Here is a 20,194-nt window from a genome sequence, read left to right as displayed (position 1 = left end):
CACAACAGTATTTGTTTGTTCATCAATTGCCCTTGACAAAGTAGCAGCAACAACTGAGTGATGTCAGGAGCTGTGAGTAGGCGTTGTAAAGTCCATCACATGATGTGGGTCTGGGTCATTCACATAAAGGTTGGCAGATTTCCTCCCCTGTAAATCACAGGTGAACCAGGTAAGCTTTTATGATAACCCAGTAAATCGCTAGGGCTACTTCGACTAATTATTATTCCAAGTTCCGGATTAGTAACTGAATTTAAGTTTGTCAGCGGGTTCACATGCATCCATCCCTCAAATTTGCAGCGCAAGTTGATACGGTATGGTGTATGGTGTTTTGGCCTTCATTAGTTGGAGGATTGAGTTCAAGAGCTGCGAAGTGACACTGCAGCTCTGTAAAACTCTGGTTAGACCACACTTAGAGAGTATTGTGTTCAGTTCTAGTTGCCTCATTATAGGGAGAATGTGGCAGCTTTGGAGAGGGTATAGAGGAGATTTGCCAGGATTCTGCCTGGCTTAGAGTGCATATCTTATGAGGAAATGGCTTTCTGTTTAGAGAGAAGGAGGACGAGAGGTGGCTTGATAGAGATATACAAGATGATAAGAGGCATAGATCCAGTGGGCAACCAGAGACTTTTTCTTCAGAGTGGAAATGACTATCACAAGGGGGAATAATGTTGAGGTGTTGGGAGAAAAGTTTTGGGGGGATGAAAGAGAGAGGTAGGTTCATGGACGCGCTATCAGGGGTGGCTGTAAAGGGAGATACATGGGCATATGGATGAAAGAAAAATGGAGGACAATGTAGGATAGAAGAGCTTGATTGATCTTGGAGTAGATTAAAGGGTCACACAACACTGTGGGTCAAAAGGTCAGTATTGTGCTGTATTGTTCTATGTTCTATGTTGCTAGAATGTTAATTGAAACATCTGGTCTCGGCCTGAAACGTCGACTGCGCCTCTTCCTATAGATGCTGCTTGGCCTGCTGCATTCACCAGCAACTTTGATGTATGTTGCTTGAATTTCCAGCATCTGCAGAATTCCTGTTGTTTGCATCTGTATTATTAGTCTGGTAATTTAACCATATAACACTGACAGTGGAATAGTCAAGACTGCCTACTTTGGCTGCCAGTGTCAGGGTTGTTACTGATGGTCAGTTCTTAGCCCTACCCCATAGGAAGACCATTACAGGGACTACAGCTTCTTGAAGGAAAGAATGTTGGGCAAAGTTGATTACTACTTAGCAGCAACTAGCTTGACAAAGGCTTTCATTAATTTAGATCCCATTAATTTTTCAAACTTGACTGAGAAGTTATGGGAGTTCTTCACCGGACACTGCCCCCTCCCCCACAGTTACAACCTTGCACAAGACTCTCTCACATTCCCTCATTGCCTGTGAGGCTCACAGCACCAGCCACCTGGGTTCACTCCCAGCTGTTGTCTGGGTGTTCTCTCTATGATCACAAGGCTTTTCCCCGGGAGCTTCATTTTCCTCCCACATCACAAATACACACAGGCTGGTAGAGTAATTGCCTTGCACGTGTAGGTGAGTGATGGAACCTGGATGAATTTTAAGGAATGTTGGGAGAATTAAACAGACTAGGGCAGGATTGGCAATTGATTGAAATCTGCTATGAACTCTATGGGCTTAAGGACCTGTTTCTCTGCTCTATGACTCTGTGGCTTTGATTTAATAGGCATTGGAAGATGACCTGATGAAAAATGATTTTATAATTTAAACAACAAAGCATTTATTTCTCCATTTATTTACAAATTGTCCTACAGTGCTGTCCTGTCTGGTGTCAATCATTGTCTCACCAGAACTGTGGGATCAACTTCAGAAGATTTCACCTGAGTTAAGGACAATACAAAATATGACAAATTAGTCGTATTAATATTTCTAATTACTACAAAAGACTCCAAGAGGAAGGAGAGAGAGACTTGGGAGTGGGGAGAGCTGTAGGGAGACACATTGGAAGAGGGAGAGAAGAGAGACAGGCAGTGGGGAGACAAAAGGAGAAAGACTGGGAGAGGGAAGAGGGAAGGGGGAGACCAGGACTAGGAGCAGAAAGGCGAGATTCTGGGTCTGGGGAGAAGGAGGGGACAGAGTTCAGGATTGAGGAGAGGAAAGGGGGAGAAACTAGGAATAGGGGGGAGAGGGGAGGGGAAGTGAGACCCAGAGTGAGGAAGGAGAGAGATACTGGGAGGAGGGGAGAGTGACCTTGATGGGGTGGTAAATTGGATTAGTAAGTATGCAGATGATACTAAGATAGGTGGTGTTGTGGATGATGAGGTAGGTTTTCAAAACTTGCAAAGAAATTTAGGACAGCTTGAAGAGTGGGCTGAAAGATGGCAGATGGAGTTTAATGCTGAAAAATGTGACGTGCTACATTTTGGTAGAACTAATCAAAAAGGACATACATGGTAAATGGTAGGGCATTAAAGAATGCTTTAGAACAGAGGGATCTAGGAATAATGGTGCATAGTTCCCTGAAGGTGGAATCTCATGTGGATAGGGTGGTGAAGAAAGCTTTTGGTTTGCTGGCCTTTATTAATCAGAGCATTGAGTATAGGAGTTGGGATGTAATGTTGAATTTCTATAAGGCATTGGTAAGGCCAAATTTGGAGTATTGTGTACAGTTCTGGTCACCAAATTATAGGAAGGATGTCAATAAAATTGAGAGAGTACAGAGGAGGTTTACTAAAATGTTGCCTGGGTTTCATCTCCTAAGTTACAGAGAAAGGTTGAACAAGATAGGTCTTTATTCTTTGGAGTGTAGAAGGTTGAAGGGGGACTTGATAGAGGTGTTTAAAATTATGAGGGGGATTGATAGAGTTGACGTGGTTAGACTTTTTCCATTGAGAGTGGGGAAGATTCAAACAAGAGGACATAGGTTGGGAATTAGAAGACAAAAGTTTAGGGGTAACATGAGGGGGAACTTCTCTACTCAGAGTGGTAGCTGTGCGGAATGAGCTTCCAGCAGAAGTGGTTGAAGCAGGTTCTATGTTGTCGTTTAAAGTTAAATTGGATAGATATATGGACAGGAAAGGAATGGAGGGTTATGGGCTGAGTGCAGGTCGGTGAGAATAGGATAGGGTGAGAGTTCGGCATGGACTAGAAGGGCCGAGATGGCCTGTTTCCGTGCTGTAATTGTTATATGGTTATATGGTGACAGAGGTGGGAAATGGGGAGGGAAAAGGGAAGGAGACCATGAATGAAGAGGGGAAGAACTCTACACATATTAGAACAGGTTAATAAGAATGAGACAGAGACAATGGTAGTAGGATTAGACACTGAGAAAGCTTTTGTTTCGGTTAGTTGGGCATTCCTATACAGAGTGTTAGGAAGATTCGGCTTTCAAGAAAAGTTTTTTAAAGTAATTCAGACTCTATATGACAGCCCTACAGCTCGAATTAAGATAAATGGGGACCTCTCTGACTCCTTTATTTTAGAGAGAGGTACTAGACAGGGATGCACAATTTCTCCTCTCATTTCTGCGCTATATATTGAACCGCTTGCCCAACTAATAAGACAGAGCGAAATCGTAAAAGGTGTCAAGGTGGAAGGGATTGAACAGAAAGTGGCGTTATTCGCAGATGATGTTTTAGTCTATCTGAGTGAACCAGAAAAATCATTTATAGGATTGTTTACACTGTTGGATGACTTTGGGAAAATATCGGGTTATAAAATAAATGTAAAGAAAGCGCAGGTTATGTCCCTAAATTATACACCATGCAAAAAATTGCAGGATACATATGATCTTAAGTGGGAAGCTAAATCATTAAAATATTTAGGAATAACCCTGCCGAAGGATCTTTCAATGCTGTCACAGGTAAATTATGGGCCATTAATCTCAGAGATAAAAGCAGATATGCATAGATGGAATCTTATCCCCTTTTTAAGTTTAAATTCAAGGATAAATACTATAAAAATGATTATTCTTCCTCGGTTACTGTATCTTTTCCGTACTTTACCTGTGCAGGTGGATGATAATCAACTCAGGGAATGGGACAAATGGATTTCCCGCTTCATTTGGCAAGGAAAGAAACCTAGAATTCGATATAACACCTTACAGTTAGGGAAGGAAGGAGGAGGTATGGTGCTTCCTTGCTTGAGAAATTTTTTTTATGCTTCACAGATAACCCCTCTGTTATATTGGTGTAATAGGGAATATAAGGCTGGATGGAAGGAAATAGAATTTGGATTGGTTGACAGTTTTCCTCTACAGGCCTCAATAGCTGACAAAGGATTGATGGCCCAATTGGAAAAGTTTAAAAACAGTTGGATAAATCTTGCATTAAAAGTATGGCAGAAGGTGGTTAATTCATGTGGAATATGTTAAAACTCTTCAGATGGTGTGCATATGATACCAAATTCATCCCAACAGAGGAGATAAAAGATTTGAACTATGGATAAAGAAAGGTCTTACAACCTACCTCTCATTTATACATAAAAGAGTATTACAAAGTTTCCAAATCCTGCAGGACAAACATGGCCTAGAACATAATGACTTTTTTAGGTACCTTCAAGTACGAAACCATGTTAACCAGAGTTGTAGATATACAGACCTATCAACAGTAGAATTAGAATTTTTCAAGATTCTGAATTCGGCTTGCAGTTCAATACCTAGTAAATCAGTTTCTCGATTATATAATGCACTCCCCCATGCTAAAAATGTAAACACATTGTATATTAAAGAGAAGTGGGAGAAAGAAGCGGGGTTGGTACTTTCAGAGGAGGCTTGGGGGAAGATATGCAGCTTTCAGTGGTCTTCGACTAATTCTTTGACTTGGAGAGAACATTGTTGGAAAAATATTATAAGATACTTCAAGACCCCATATCAGGAAAAATATAAAGACACAAACGTGACATGTTGGAGAAGGTGCGGCTCCAAGGAGGCAAATCATTTCCATATTTTCTGGGATTGCCCTAAATTAAGTTTATATTGGAAAGGTATTCATAGAACATGAGTTAAGGTACTTATGACCCAGATACCTCTGAACTTTGAGACACTCTATTTGGGGCATGTATTATTTCTTGAACAGAAGGAAGATAGAAAGTTGCTGCAGGCCCTTTTAGCGGCAAGTGAGAAATCAATCACTAGAAAGTGGCTAAATCCAATGCCACCTACATTAGAAAATTGGCACAAAATCATCTTGGAAATATTTAAAATGGAAAAGTTGACTTACTCCCTGAGAATTTAAGAAGAAAAAAATTATCAAATCTGGAATAAATGGATTGAATATATAACCCCAATGCGAGCAGACTTTAGATGACTCCCCTAATGATTTATACTGCTCTTCTCATCAACACAGTAATATTGCTAACCCCTGGTCTAAATGTTTACTGTTTTTGTTTTTTTTTGGAAAATAGAGAATTAATACAAGTAAAGGAAAAGATTTGGGAAAGGGATAAAAAAAATGATAAAATTAAGTAAATAAGTACATAGGGGTTGGATAATTATGTTTTGGGGCAGGAGCAAGCATGAACAAGTTAGGATATAAACACCTACAATGGTTCTTACATAGGCTTACATACAACATTTTGGACCAGAAGAAATGGTCCAGAAGAGATATATGGAAACTACTAATAATCCACTATTATTACTATTTTTCTGAACAACTAATACCAGATTAGAATTTCAACTGTACATAATTATCTATTTAAGTGTCTAATTTCTTTTTATATCATCTCAATGTGTACTTAAGAATGTATAAATGATTATAGTTTTATACATATAAAAAAAGGAAAAGGTTATACATGTGAAAAAAGTACATGATACTTGTGAATTCCTCATCCAAATAAAAATAAAAAATTTAAAAAAAAGAATGAAGAGGGGAAGGAGACTGCGAGTGGAAAGAGGAAGGAGACAGACACTGGAAGTGTGGGTAGGAAGAGACTTATTTAGACCCTGGGGTGGGAGAGCTGGTGCTCTAAATTCCAGGGTTAAAGATTAGATAATCTGCTCAGTGTGGTTAATGCCCGGCATTGTGAAATTCACATTTTTGGCAAAAATCACAACCCAGTGATGATCACCCATGCCTCTGAGTCCTCGCTGCTGCTGCCTGCCCGGGGAACCACGGCCTGGAACGTTCCTACTCTATAGCATATCCTGACACATTGGGTCTCTGCTTGGTGGGGAGCTGCTGAATAAAGCAGTTGAATTCGTCAACCGAAGGGTCACTAATGTAGGCTCTCTATTGTTCCTCCTGCAAACTGCAAACAGCTTCACAGATTTATTACAATCTGAAAGCCATTTACCACAAATTTCTTTCACCCTCACTGCAGATAGATATATTTTCCTTCTCCCATTAGTTGCTGAAAGGATCAATCTGGAACACATTTACTGAGGAAGAATCAAATTGCTACATCAAAGGCCCTGTCTCCCACACTTGTCTCCATTGTGTAGATCAACTAGATTTGTATTAGTCTATTTATGATCAGACAGCCTTTGCTTTGACTCAAGCTGAGCAATGAGATCTTGACTACGTATATATCAAGGCAATGTTTGGAGAACCCAACATCTATTTCTTATGGATCAGTGCACTTCATGAAGGATTTGACCTCCTGCGTTTAGTCTGAAGCTGCCTGGACACTAGATAAATCTTACAGGTAACAATACAAAGCTCTCTTTGACAAGTGAGAACATCCAGGACTCACACATTTTAGATTTAACATGCGTTAGTGGGTCCAGAAGAATTATTTAATAATCTATTTACTATTTTTATTTTTTTAATGAGATATAGCACAGAATGGCTCCTTTGAGCCACGTCACCCAGCAATCCCCCAGATTTAAGCCCAGCCTAATCACGAGATGGTTTATAATGACAATTAACCTACCTTGGGCTATGGGAGGATACTGGAGCACCCAGAGGAAAAACGCGCCATCACATACAAACTCCTTACGGATAGCGGCAGGTAATGAATGCGGGTCGCCTGTACTGTAAATCACTGTGCTATGGCACCACCATTTAGTGGGTGACATTATTGAAATATAAAAGATTCTTGAAGGAGGCAGGGAGGATTTTTTTCCCTTGTGTGGGAAGTGGGATAAAGGGGAGCAAGGGGTGATCCACTGACTAGAGGAGGTTTTGCTCCCTGTGCCATTACTGAATTCGGGCGGATTTGTGGTCTGCAAGGGAGTCAAGGCCTCTAGGCAATAGGCGGGGTACTGATGGGTCAGACATGATCTTAATGAATGAGAGAGAAGATTAATGGGCTGAATGGCCTACTCCTGCATCTTTCTACTCTACAGCTATTTTTAGAAATGTACCACTGAGAGTATCCTAACAGGCCGCATCCTGGTCTGGTACGGCAGTTCGAATGTTGAGGAACCCAAGAAGCTACAGACAGTAGTGGGCTCAGCCCAATACTTCACGGGCAAATCTCTCCCCACCATCGGTGGTATCTACACCAGGCACTGCCTCAAGACAGCAACATCCATCATCAATGATTTCTACCATCTGGGCCATACCACCTTCTCACAGCTTCAGCAGATAAGGGGTAAAGCAGCCTGAAGTCTCACACTACCAGGTTCAAGAACAGCTGCTTCCCTTCAACCAATCAGTTTTTTGACCAACCCACACAATCCTAATCACTACCTCAGTATAGCAACACCATGACAAATTTGACCACTTTGCACTACAAAAGTCTGTTCTTTGTTCTAATTCTGTTTTCTTATTAAAATTGTGTTTAATTTATGCTTCTCCTGTGAATGCCGCTTATATGATGCTATGTGCCTACGATGAGAACAGTTCCAGCTTCTCTGATCCTTTCGAATAACTGTAGTTTCTGCTTGCCAGACTATAGATGTTTTCAGGGCCTTCTCTAATGCCTTCACATCCTTCCAGTGAAAAGCTGGCCAGAACTGAGCACTTCAGCTGTGGTCAGACTAATGTTTTGTGAAGATTCAGCAGGTCGCCCCAGCATTGAAACTCTGTGCCATTAATCTAGCCCAAGGTTATATTTTGTTAACATCTCCTCAATTCACCCTGCCTCTTGCAGTGGGTCCCTCTGCTCCCACACCCTCATTAAGACATTGCCCTCTTCTACACCCTTTCCAAGGCCTCCACATCCTTCCTGAAATGAGATGACTAGAACTGCGGCCCAACCAAGGTTACACATATGGCTGCATTTTGTCCGCAGGGCAACCTTGAGTTTCTTGTTGTCTGCCACTTTAATCCTATCCCCCACTCCCACCTCTCTGTGACCCCCTGCACTGTTACACGGAGGCCCACTCAGAAGGTGAGGTGTCGATCAGAATCAGGTTTAATATCACCAGCAAATGCGATGAAGTTAACAAATTTCACAACATATGCCGGTGATATTTAACCTGATTCTGATAAGCTTGAGGAAGAACACCTCACCTTCTGAGTGGGCACACGGGAGCCTGCATAACTTAAAGGAGATTGAATGCAACAGTTTCAGGTAACTTGATTTGTCTGATTGCCTCAGTGGTGGCCAATTCATCCATCTTTCCACACACACTGGCTGATCTGCTATGACTCTGAACAGCACCTCACAGTTGTTACATGCTCCTTGCTTTCCTATCTCTGTGGTTACACTCATTAACCTATCAACCAGATAACTTCATCAACACTTTATTCCCATGGCTCCCTGGGTCTCGCCTACCAGAGGTATTTCCTTTGTCCTCCCCATCCCTTCCCCACCCTCCCGGTAACAAAACCAACGTTTTCCTTTTCAGTTCCAAAGAAGGATCTTCGACCTAAAACATTAACTTGCTTTTTCTCTTGACAGATGACTGACCTGCTGAAGTGTTTCCAGCATTTTTTGTTGTTATTTTGTGCTTTCATAAGATATAGAAGAATTAGGATATTTGGCCCACTGGGCCTACTCCATCATGGATAACGCTATTTTAACCCAATTCTCCCACTTTCTCCTGGTAACCCTTAACCCCTTACCAGTCAATGACCTATCATCCCCTGTCTTACATACACACAATGACTTGGCCTCCACAAATTCATCACTCACCAGCTGAAGAAATTCCTCCTCAGTTCTAAAGGGACGTCCTAGGGTACAGACCAAGAAACATTAAATGCTCCTCATACGTTACACATTTCATTCTTGGGATTATTCATTTGAACCTCCAGGGCCAGCACAGCCTCCTTAATAATAGGGTCCATTTTCAGTATCTACAGTTGTGAGATGGGGAGGGGTGAGAGGGGAGACTTGCATGAAGCAGCATGGAGCAATTGACTTAAGTAACCTGTAAATGCACCATAATACTTAACAATATTGGAATTCTTCCTGATAATGAGGAATGCTTGATGGCTGTGGACCTGCACTCAAGAGGTCTAAAGGGTGAGGGAGTATCTCATTGAAACCTACCAGATACTGAAAGGCCAGGAGAGAGTGGACATGAAGATGTTCTTTCCATTGGTTGGAGAGTCTAGGATCTGACAGCACAGTCTCAGAATAAAGGGACATCCCTTTAGACCTGAGATAAAGAGGATTTTCTTCAGCTGGAGGATAATTAATCTGAAGATTTTATTGCCACAGAGGGCTGTGGAGGCCAAACCATTGAATGTACTTTAAGTAGAGACTGTAGGTTCTTGATTGGTAAGGGAGTTCAGGGTGACAGGAAGAAGGCAGGAGAATGGGGTTGAAAAGCCTTGGTTGAATGGGGGGAGGAAACTCAATGAGCCAAACAGCCTAATCCTGCTCCAATATCTTATGACCTAAGAAGCTATTACATCAAAACAAAATTCTTTCAGCTAAATTCATTTATGGTGACGGTGCCATAGTGACTATACTTCCACTGAGTTTACGGGGCTCTGCTGCTGCAGTCCCACAGACTACAGGGGCTGAAGACCAGCTTTGCTTTACCCTCCTGTTCTCCTCCAGCATCTCCTGGTGAACAAGTGCAGGATGGAGAGAAGGTGGCAGAAAGCTCAAGGCTTTGTTTTGACCCTCCCTGTGACATGATGTCTAGACTCATTCATTCATTTCAATGCTGCACTATTTGAACCACTGGCTGAGAGGATCTTGTAACTACTCTGTAACGCCAGGTTAATCATCACTCTGCAAATAGGCTAAACTCCATCCTTCCAATCAGTGCTAAGTATTAGCAAGCGTGAGACTCCTCTGGCCAGTGCTGGCTACCAGCACAGCTTCTTGTGGGAAACCAAACCCATCTCAGGGGCTTGGCAGATTACTTTTCTGAGATGGTTTCCTGGAAGTCAAGGAGGAGGGATGAAACATAAATGCTGTCCTCTTCTCTTAAAATATGTTCAAACTAAATTAAAATATCTCCAGTTCCTTCAAAATCACCTGCTCTCAGTTGGAGATTATAATCTTTTTTCTCATCAGCAGAATTTCCTTGAATGCAGAGTGGCACAGCTGGTGGAGCCACAACGTCCCAGCACCAGCGAGCCAGGTTCAATCCCGACCACTGGTCCTGTCGGCACGTTCTCCATGACCACTTGGGATTCCCCAGATGCTCTAGTTTCCCCCTACATCCCAAAGACGAGGGTTGGTAGGTTAATTGTCTGACGTCATGTTAAGAGTGTGGGGATTTGATGGGAGTTTGTACAGAATGGGAATAGTGTAAATGGGTGGTTGATGGTTGGTATGGATACAATCGGCTGAAGGACCTGTCCCCTCACTGTATGAATTACTCTATGACTATGCAGGATACTGCATAACAATACACTAGTCCTATTAGTGTCTCATACTTCTGGGTAGCCTCCAACCTGACAGCATGAACTTTGATTTCTCTTATTTCCTCAGCTAATTTCTCCCTCCTCCCCCTTATCTTTTTCCATTCACCATTCCGACTCCCCTCTTACCCCTCCTCTTCTCCTCACCTGCCCATCACCCCCGGCTGGCGCCCCTCCTCCCATTTCTCCCATGATTCACTCTCCTCTCCTATCAGATTTCTTCTTCTCCTGCCCTTCACCTCTTCCACCTATCATCTCCCAGCCCTCCATTTCATCCTCCCTCCCCCACCCACCTGGATTCACCTATCCCCTTGCAGCTTGTACTCCTTTTCCCCTCCCCCCACCTTCTTATGCAGGCTTCTTCTCCCTTCCTTTCTAGTCCCGATGAAGGGTCTTGCTGCAGATTACTGACTTGGCTATTCCTCTCCAAAGACGGTGCCTGACATGCCGAGTTCCTCCAGCATCTAATGTGTGTTGTTCTGGATTTCCAGCATCTGCAGAATCTCTTGTGTTTGCTATTGTAGTAAAATGGTGTGTTATAGTACCCTTGTATAAAGCTCTACATTATAACATTCACCTAACAAATATGGGAGGGTTTACTGGAGCAATGGGCAAAGAATGTCTGCTACATTTCACATTGAGTTCTTTCACAGTCACACAAGTTGATCAGAACCATTTCCAAGGTCAATAGCCTTACTTGTACATAATCCACAGTCCGACCCAGTGCCTTGAACGCAGTGTACATAACTTCTCGCTTGCCTCCCCACTTCTGCATCACGCAGACACTCTTGTTGGATCTGATCAGCCTCGTGAGGTACTGCATGCTCTCCCTGTGTGACTCCTCGCTCTCCTCTGGTCCCCGCTCGTGGAAGTTGCTCTTCCACAGGTAGCTGGCAGAGCTGTCCCTTCCCATCACCTCGCTGAATATCTCCATCATGTAGCGGTCGTCCTCGCTGTTCCCATCAATGACCATGATCACGCTCATTCCCGGGTAGGACAACCTTTTGACGGAGAGTAAGCACTTCCTCAGGTAGTCAGGGTCCTCCTGGTAGGCAGCAATGCACAGGGCCACTGTCTTGTTCAGTTTGATGGGGGTCTCCAGTGACCGCTTCATCTTCCGGTGCTCCAAGAACGCAAAGAAGCTTTGAATAAGGAGGTGGAGGGCTAAGATAGCTCCATATAGTCCGAAGGAAAAGTAGTAATTGTCCGTGGCTATGAATTGATAACCTACGATATAAGCAGCTGCGATACCCACCAGAAGAGCCAGGCCAAACAAGGTGGTCCCCACTATCCGCAGGATGGAGGAGAGGCTTTTGCAGCGCATCTGTAAGGTCAGAGAGAGAAGAGTTTTAATTTCTAGAAAGTAACAAATTATTGATAAAATTTTCTCGTCATGAGGGATAAATTTTGCTAGAAGTGGTTAATTGGCCCAAGGTCATCTAGTTTTGCTTGACTAGAGTCACTTTTAGCTGCAATAACAAACCTTGTCCCCAGCCACTCCAGTAGGGCTCCCTGCACCACAATCTCCCTCCCTCCTCTTTCTAAAACCTCGCTTCTCACTCTCTCTCTCTTCATTCTAATTTTACACCTCCCTTTATTTTTACCCAACTCTGCTACTCCACCACTCTCACTTTCCCCTCACTCCTTTCCACCCTCTCTCTCTCTCTCTCTCTCTCTCTCTCTCACAATCTTTTCCCTTCTGATCTCTCAACCACCCTCTCTCCTACACCCTTTCCCATTCTCTCCCTCCTCCCCCCCGTCTTACTCCCCTTCTCCTTCCTACCTCCCTTTCACTCTCTCACTTTGTCCTCTCCACTGACACCATCATTTGTCATTTTCCAACAAGTAGATACAGGGAATTAAAATATGGCAGCAGTCCGTAGAGAGGTTGTTCTCTCTGGGGCTGGGCAGGAACCGTTCATCAATAACTCCGTGGATTGTGGACATCTGTGTTCTAGTGAGAGGAACAATGGTATAAAACCTTAATGGGAGGGTTTCACCTTTAGTGGGGCCTTGTTACACAAAGGGTGGGGTGAATTTGTAGCTCTTTCCCTTAAAAAATCCTCTGTGACTGTAGCCCACCTATGAGTTAAGAATTTCTAAATTTAAGTCTTTTAACAGGCAAGAGCATTAAAGGTTACCGATGAGGGAATGTTGCTACTTTACCCTTTACAGTGTACCAATGTTATGAAGTGATCTGTATGGATGGTTGCAAAATAGAGTTTATCACTCTATCTCAGTATATCTGACAATAATAAGCTAATTACCAATAGTTTAAATAAGCACCATGGTCAGCATAGAATTTGTGGGCCGAATGGCCTGCTCCTGTGTTGTACTGCTCTATGTTGATGCAATCACAAAGAAGTCACAGTAGAATATAATATGAGGGCATTTGGTACGTCACCAAAGACTCTTACAGATTTCTGCACATGTACAGAGGAGAGCAGTCTCACTGGTTGCATCACAGCTTGGTATGGAGGTCCTATGACACAGGGTTGCAAGAGGCCGCAGAAGGTTGTAGCCTCAGCCTACTCCACTGCGGAGACTCCCTCCGCACAATTTGAGGGCACCTTTACAAAGTGGTGCATTAAGAACATGGTGTTCATTGCTAAGAACCCTCACCGTCTGTGACATGCTCATTTCTCATCACTATCATTGAGGAGGGGGTACAAGAATCTGATGACCTACACTCAATGATTCAGAAACCACTTTGTTCCCCTTTTCCAAAGAATCTTTGAACGGTTTATGAACCAATGAACACTACCTTGTTATTTCCTTTCTCTTTGCACTATTTTTTAAATTTTAGAAATGATAGCAATTGTATGTCTTTGCACTATACTGCTGCAGCACAATGTAACGGAATGATAGACCAAGTTGGAAGGCTGAATGGCCTGATGCAATTGTTACATTTTGACTTAGCTGATGCTGTGATTTGAAAGTGCAAATGTTCACCAACACATGAGTTAAATCTGGATCCTAACAGCAAACTGCTCATGAGCACTGAATGATGTCGGAAGACCTAAATGTTATTTTTTCCCTCCCCGAGTCTGTGTACTGAAGGGGAGAGCCAGCAGGCATGCTACTCTTGCCTTGCTCATGTCTAGCTGCCTATATTTATTGGGCCTTGGCCTGTGTTTCGTGCTGTAATGTTTGCTTTTCCATTTGTCTCTATTTATGTTACCTTTCAAGAGACAGTGTTCTTTCTGTTGGCTTACGCTCGGCCTTTTCCTCTTCAAAAATGCTTTAACGTTAAACTGGCAAATGTTTTATGCAAATGCAATTCAACTCCAGGTACACATTCCCAGGGTAATCACCCAGTAATAGCCCGTGAAGTTCTGATAATGTTTTACCCACTAGCAGAGCTCCTGCCTGATAACTGCAGGTTCAATCCTGGCCAGATTCCCCAGCATTTAACGATGGTTTAGGCTACGGACCCAGTGGGTTTGACTGGGACAAGAGGAAAAAGGTACAATGGGTGGCAAGCATGGATATGATGGGCCGAAGTGCCTGCTACTCAGATTCTAAGATTCTATATGATATAACAACATGAGAGTTAATGTGGGCACAGCAAGTTCCCACAAAGACCAACATGGTTAACAATCAGGGCAGCACAGTGGTACAGTACAGCCAGTAGACCCACTGCCTCTAGTTCCAGTGGCCTGGGTAGAGTCCTGACCTCCAGCACCGGCTGTGTCTATTCCCTATCATCACAAGGGTTTCCTCTCTGTGTTCTGACTTGGTAGGTTAACTAGCCGGTGTAAATCTGTACTGGAATCACCAGATTGATTCCTGAGATGGCAGGACTTTCATATGATGAAAGACTGGATCGACTAGGCTTATACTCGCTGGAATTTAGAAGATTGAGGGGGGATCTTATTGAAATGTATAAAATCCTAAAGGGATTGGACAGGCTAGATGCAGGAAGATTGTTGCCAATGTTGGGGAAGTCCAGAATGAGGGGTCACAGTTTAAGGATAAAGGCCTTTTAGGACTGAGATTAGGAAAAACTTCTTCACACAGAGAGTGGTGAATCTGTGGAATTCTCTGCCACAGGAAACAGTTGAGGCCAGTTCATTGGCTATATTTAAGAGGGAGTTAGATATGGCCCTTGTGACTAAAGGGATCGGGGGTTTGGAGAGAAAGCAGGTATAGGGTTCTGAGTTGGATGATCAGCCATGATCATACTGAATGGCAGTGCAGGCTCGAAGGGCCAAATGGCCTACTCCTGCACCTAATTTCTATGTTTCTATGAATTGGGGAGGGCTGGGGGGCGTGTGAGTTGATGAAAATGTGGAAAGAATAAAGTGGGTTAAGATACGATTTGCAGGATAGTTGGCCATTTGAGACAGTGTGGGCCGATAGCCCATTGCTGTGATGTATCTCTCTATCACTCCCTCTGAAGATGCATTCATTAACAGATGGCAAACTCTGAAGGTTAGTTTCCACTTTGCAAGTTTGGGACGCCTGCAGTTGGTATTTGTTGGTGAACCATTGATCAGAGTTGAGAAACGTGATTATTTTAATTCAATAGAGTTGGAGACTCTGTCCTGAAATAATCAGTAACAAAGTCAACCTTGTTTAATGAGATGACTAACTTGACTTCCTGAAGTCTGTAGCCAGAGCCGTAGAAGGGCTTATATTTCAGACTCCACCCCCTCACCTCACCCACCATCAAAGGGACACAGGTCTCAATTATTTAACAGAAGCTACGTTTAGGCAAACATACCATTATTCATTTTTCCTTTGGCCATTCTGTATGTTTATTCATCTGCTGCCTTAGAGGAGGCTCACGTTGAAATGTCATCGCCCTCATCTGGCAGGCAGACCCCTGCTCCAAGTCATTGGCCCATTTACAACATATGTTGATTAAAGAAAAATCACTTATTTGTGGCGAGCATGGGAGTGCATTACTCCTGACTGTGAGTCTCTTGTCTCCTGACCTCTCAGTTAGTGAGGGAATATTAATCATACCCCATGCCAGGTTTGCAGTGTAGAAGGCTTGGTTTTTCCATTGCTTATTGAGCGAGGATATAACCCAAAAAATAATAATCATTCAGGTGGTGAGTAAAGGTGAGTAAGATCTTTCAAAATATTCCTGAGAAAAACACAACACAGCAGGCAAGTAAACACTGTTTTTATGAGCTTTGGTGACAAATCTTTACAAAGAGGAATCAGCAAACTAAAATTATATTTAATATTAAATTGTGAGATTACCAAGTGAAGGAACAAATGAAAGAGGATGCCTTGACTATAACTAATTATTCCAGTATCTTGAACCAAATTCCTAACGTTTATCTCCTGATTTGGTTTATAGAATCACAGATAGTGATGGCTTGCAAGGTTGCATTTTATCCTAATCTATCCACGTTGACCAAAAACAAAATCACCCCAGCCCTCAGCCCATGGTCCTGCTCTTTATGGTGGCTCAAGTACTCAGAGGTGACTTGAAACGTAATGCTGATTTCTCCCTGAAAGTGGCTGCACAGGTTGGCTGGGGGGTAAAGCAGACATATTGTATGCTTGCCTTCTTTAGTCGAGCCATTGAGCTCAAGAGCCAGAAACTCATGTTGCAGCTTTATAAAATTCTGCTTAAGGCTGATTTATATTTGTGCATCAAATCGACGCCATAGGAACGGCATAGCCATAAACCCTACACAGTGCCTACATGGATCCTTACACCGTAGCCTAACGCGCACCTCTCCCAAAATGTAACTACGCATCGCGGCAACGCAGACTGCAACAACTGTGATTGGTTTGCTTGGTAGCATTGTATTTCCTCCTACGCTGCAACAGCTTCCCATTGGGCAACTGAAGGGCAAGGAAGGAACTCTGGCTGCAATGCTTTCCATAAAGCTTTACAGACCTCCGAAATTATGGAGGACACATTTCGCTTTTACAAAAAGACGCTCACTTTAAACTTGTTTACTCCGAGAAAGACTACCATGACCATGAAGCCCTGCATGGGCAGGTGTGTGCGCATGCATGACATGTGCGAATTGCAGAGCGACGCAGACACACCAATGCAAAAGAATAAATGCTCACAACAGCGTAGCCCACTTGTGTAGGCTGTGGCGTAAGCTGATACGCACAAGTATAAATCAGCCTTTAGGCCCCATCCAGAGTATGGTATTCATTTCAAGAATGTGGAGGCTTTGGAGAGGATGCAGTTTGGTTTACCAGGACGCTACATCATTTAGAGGACATGTGATGTGAGGAAGCATTGGACAACCCAAGGCTGGCAGAGATTGAGGGAACATTTGATAAACACTTACCAAATTATGCAGGTAAAATTAGACAGGTGGTATCTTGAGGACATGAGTACTAGAGGGCATGTCTTTAATGTGAGAAAAAGTGCAAAGTTGATGTTTTTACACAGAGAGTGATGGGAGCCAGGAATGCACTGCTAGGATGGTGAAGGCAGAGAGCAAAGGAACATTTAAGGGACTGTTAGACAGACACATCAATATGTAGAAAAGGGAGGAATATATAGTTAATGTATTATCATTTCAGCATGTAACTGCCATTTCAAAGAATCCACAGCAGCGCCTCTACTTTCTTAGAAGTTTGCAAAGATTCCGAATGTCATCTAAAACTTTGAAAAACTTCTACAGATGCGCGATGCATATACTGACTGGCTGCATCACAGCCTGGTAAGGAAATACCAGATGGATATAGCTCAGTTTATCACAGGTAAAGCTCTTCTCACCATTGCACACATCTACAAGGAGCAGGCCATGCTGTCTTCTTGCTGCTGTCGTCAAAACGGAGGTACAGGAACCTCAAGTCCCACACAACCAAGTTCAGAAACAGTTATTTCCCCTCAACCGTCAGGCTTTTGAACCAGAGTGGATAACCTCACTCAACTTCACTCGCCCCAACGTGGAACTGATTCCCACAACCTATGGACTCATTTTCAAGAACTCTACAACTCATGTTCTCAATATTTATGCCTTGTCTTTCTGTATTTGCTTAGTTTGTTATTCTTTGCTCTTCAGTTGCTTGTCCATCATTGCTGTGTGTGGTGTTTTTGTTGATTCTATTGTGTTTATTTGTATTTACAATGATTGCCCACAAGAAAATAAATATGGTGACATATACTGTATGTACTTGAATACATTTTCTTTGAATTTTAAATGTGTGTGGAAAAGGGTTTAGATTAATTAAAAGTCATTGGTTTAATTAATTCAGTGCAACGTCGTAGGACATAGGGCCTGATTTGCTTCTGGAAAAGTCCAAAACTAGAAGGCATCAGTTTAGGGTGAGAAGGGAATGACTGAACAGGGATCTGAGGGACAAACTGCCAGATGAAGTGGTTGAGGTGGATCCAACAGTGTCATTTAAGATGGACTTGGATAAGTAAAAGGAGGCTTGGGGCTTAGAAAGAGATGTGGCAATCACAGGAAATTAGTTGTGTGGGCACCATATTCACCGGGACTGGTCGAGCTGAAAGGTCTAGTCCATGCTGTTTGCTTTACGACTCTATGACTCAGTTTGGAGCCAACCAAGAACACTGAGAGTTCAGTCAATTGAAGAAATCATCAAAGTATCAGTATAACTTGTGATTATTTACTGTTCTCCCGACTTAACAAGAGTATGTGGCTTCAAGGGCTGGGTGATGCAGGGAAAAATGAGCTGAGATATGAGCTCAGTTTTGTATATACAAGGATAGTGCAGGGATGTATATACTCCATGTCAGCACGGTACAAAATCTGACAGAGCAGAAATAAATATACAAACAACAGGAATTCTGCAGATGCTGGAAATTCAAGCAACACACATAAAAGTTGCTGCATTCACCAGCAACTAGAAATAAATATAGTTCAGTTTCAGAATCAGAAATAGAATCTAGTTTATTATCACTAACTTTAATGACATTAAATCTTCCCATTCCTGATGAGGGGTCTTGGCCTGAAATGTGGAATGTCTATTCTTCTCCATAGGTACTGCCTCACCTGCTGAGTTCCTCCAGCATTTCGTGCATGTTGATCTGGACTTACAACTTCTGCAGAATCTTTTATATATAACATGAAATTCGTCGATTTGCAGCGCAGTATAGTGCAAAGACATGATAAACTACTTTAAATTACAAAAAGAAATAGTGCATAAAACAAAAGGAACAATGAGGTATTGTTCACGGGCTTATGGACCATTTAGAAATATGATGGTGGATGGGAAGACGCTGCTTCCGAATCATGGAGAGTGGATCTTCAGACTCTTGTATCTCCTCCCCAATGGCAGTAATAAGAGGAGGCCATGTCCTCTGTGGAGCTATTGTGAACATTGTTATCTTAAAAGACTCTACTTACAAACCCCATTAACAAAATTCAGTTAACAGTCTTGGTATTAAAATGTTGGTGTGTTAGGAAAGGTTATTAAAATGACAAGGTCACTGTTTCAGGATCAATCATCACCAGACCTGATGTAAGTAGTTAACCAGAAAGTGTCCTGTAACAACATAAGTCAAAGTGGCAAACATTCCCACATGAAATAATGTCTCTAGCACACACATTTGTTTGGTAAACCTCTAATTTCAATGACACAACGCATACAGGGAATTTATTGCTTGCTGTTGACACATTGATCCTATGAGGAAAGGTACCTGAACCCCAACATTAAGTGGTTTCTCATTCCGCAGATGCTATATGACTGATCGAGTTCTTCAGGAATTTGTGTTTGTTATGCGATGATCAGTTATTGGGGGGAAAGGCCCTAGTGCTGCCTAGATCACTAATCCTGGATTTACAAGCAATAGAACGGTAATGTTTGGTCAGCATTAATAACTCAGGCTTCTGAACCAATAACACTGTCTGCCATTATTTTGTTGTAGTTATTTGGCTTTGACCACACAGTATGCTGAATATGGGGCAGAATGTAATTGGTATGGTGATTAGGAAATGGCTTTGGAGTCTGTGCAGAGGTTCAAATGGAGCCGATGCTCTTTGTGCCAGAAGTGGCGGGCTCAAGTCCCACACCAGCTCAGCTGGAGAAATTACATCCGTGAACTCGAGCACTTGTGGGAGGGTCTTCTCTGATGACACTTGCAACACTTTGGAGCAAAACTGTAGGCATTCCCTGACCCATATTTACATCCCATCCGCGCCCCCCCCCCCCGCCTTTACAAGCCACAAAAGCCGATGATCTGATACTTTCGTGCTCCTGTCTGTGGAAGAAGCTTGCTGTGTACAACCTGGTTTGTGGATTTTTAGGTATACCATGAAAGCTTTATAGTCAACACCAAACTTTCTCTTTAAATCAGCCCTTTTGGCATCAGGAATCTATGGAAAAGCTTGCAGATGTATAGCACCTTACACGTCCTCAAGCGCGAATATACCGGGGAAGGTGCCGTTCCTCTCCAAGCCTTTCTAAGGTGCGCTGATTCCTAAGGGTTCAGTGACTTGGTGACATGCGAGGATTGGTCTTGAACAATGACAGCAGACACTCCTCACACTTTCCACTTGGCTAACTTGGATTATAGCTTCCTTCTTTTGTATGAGCCAAGAGAAATCCTTTTCTAATAATGCTCAAA

The 20,194-nt window shown here is 42.8% G+C and overlaps 1 protein-coding gene across 1 annotated transcript in view; it reads right to left on the bottom strand.

The window, feature by feature from the left end:
• The window catches only part of has2 (hyaluronan synthase 2), a 29,267-nt gene that overhangs the window by 6,146 nt on the left and 2,927 nt on the right, over positions 1-20,194 (bottom strand). The window contains exon 2 of the mRNA XM_063038320.1: positions 11,366-11,992. Coding sequence (XP_062894390.1) covers positions 11,366-11,992 — 627 coding nt within the window. The remainder of the gene's footprint in view (positions 1-11,365; positions 11,993-20,194) is intronic.

This window comes from Mobula hypostoma, chromosome 1 (genome assembly GCF_963921235.1).
Source record: "Mobula hypostoma chromosome 1, sMobHyp1.1, whole genome shotgun sequence".
NCBI lineage: Eukaryota > Metazoa > Chordata > Chondrichthyes > Myliobatiformes > Myliobatidae > Mobula > Mobula hypostoma.
The sequence above is the reverse complement of the archived record's forward strand: the minus strand, read 5'-3'. Positions and strand labels throughout refer to the sequence as shown.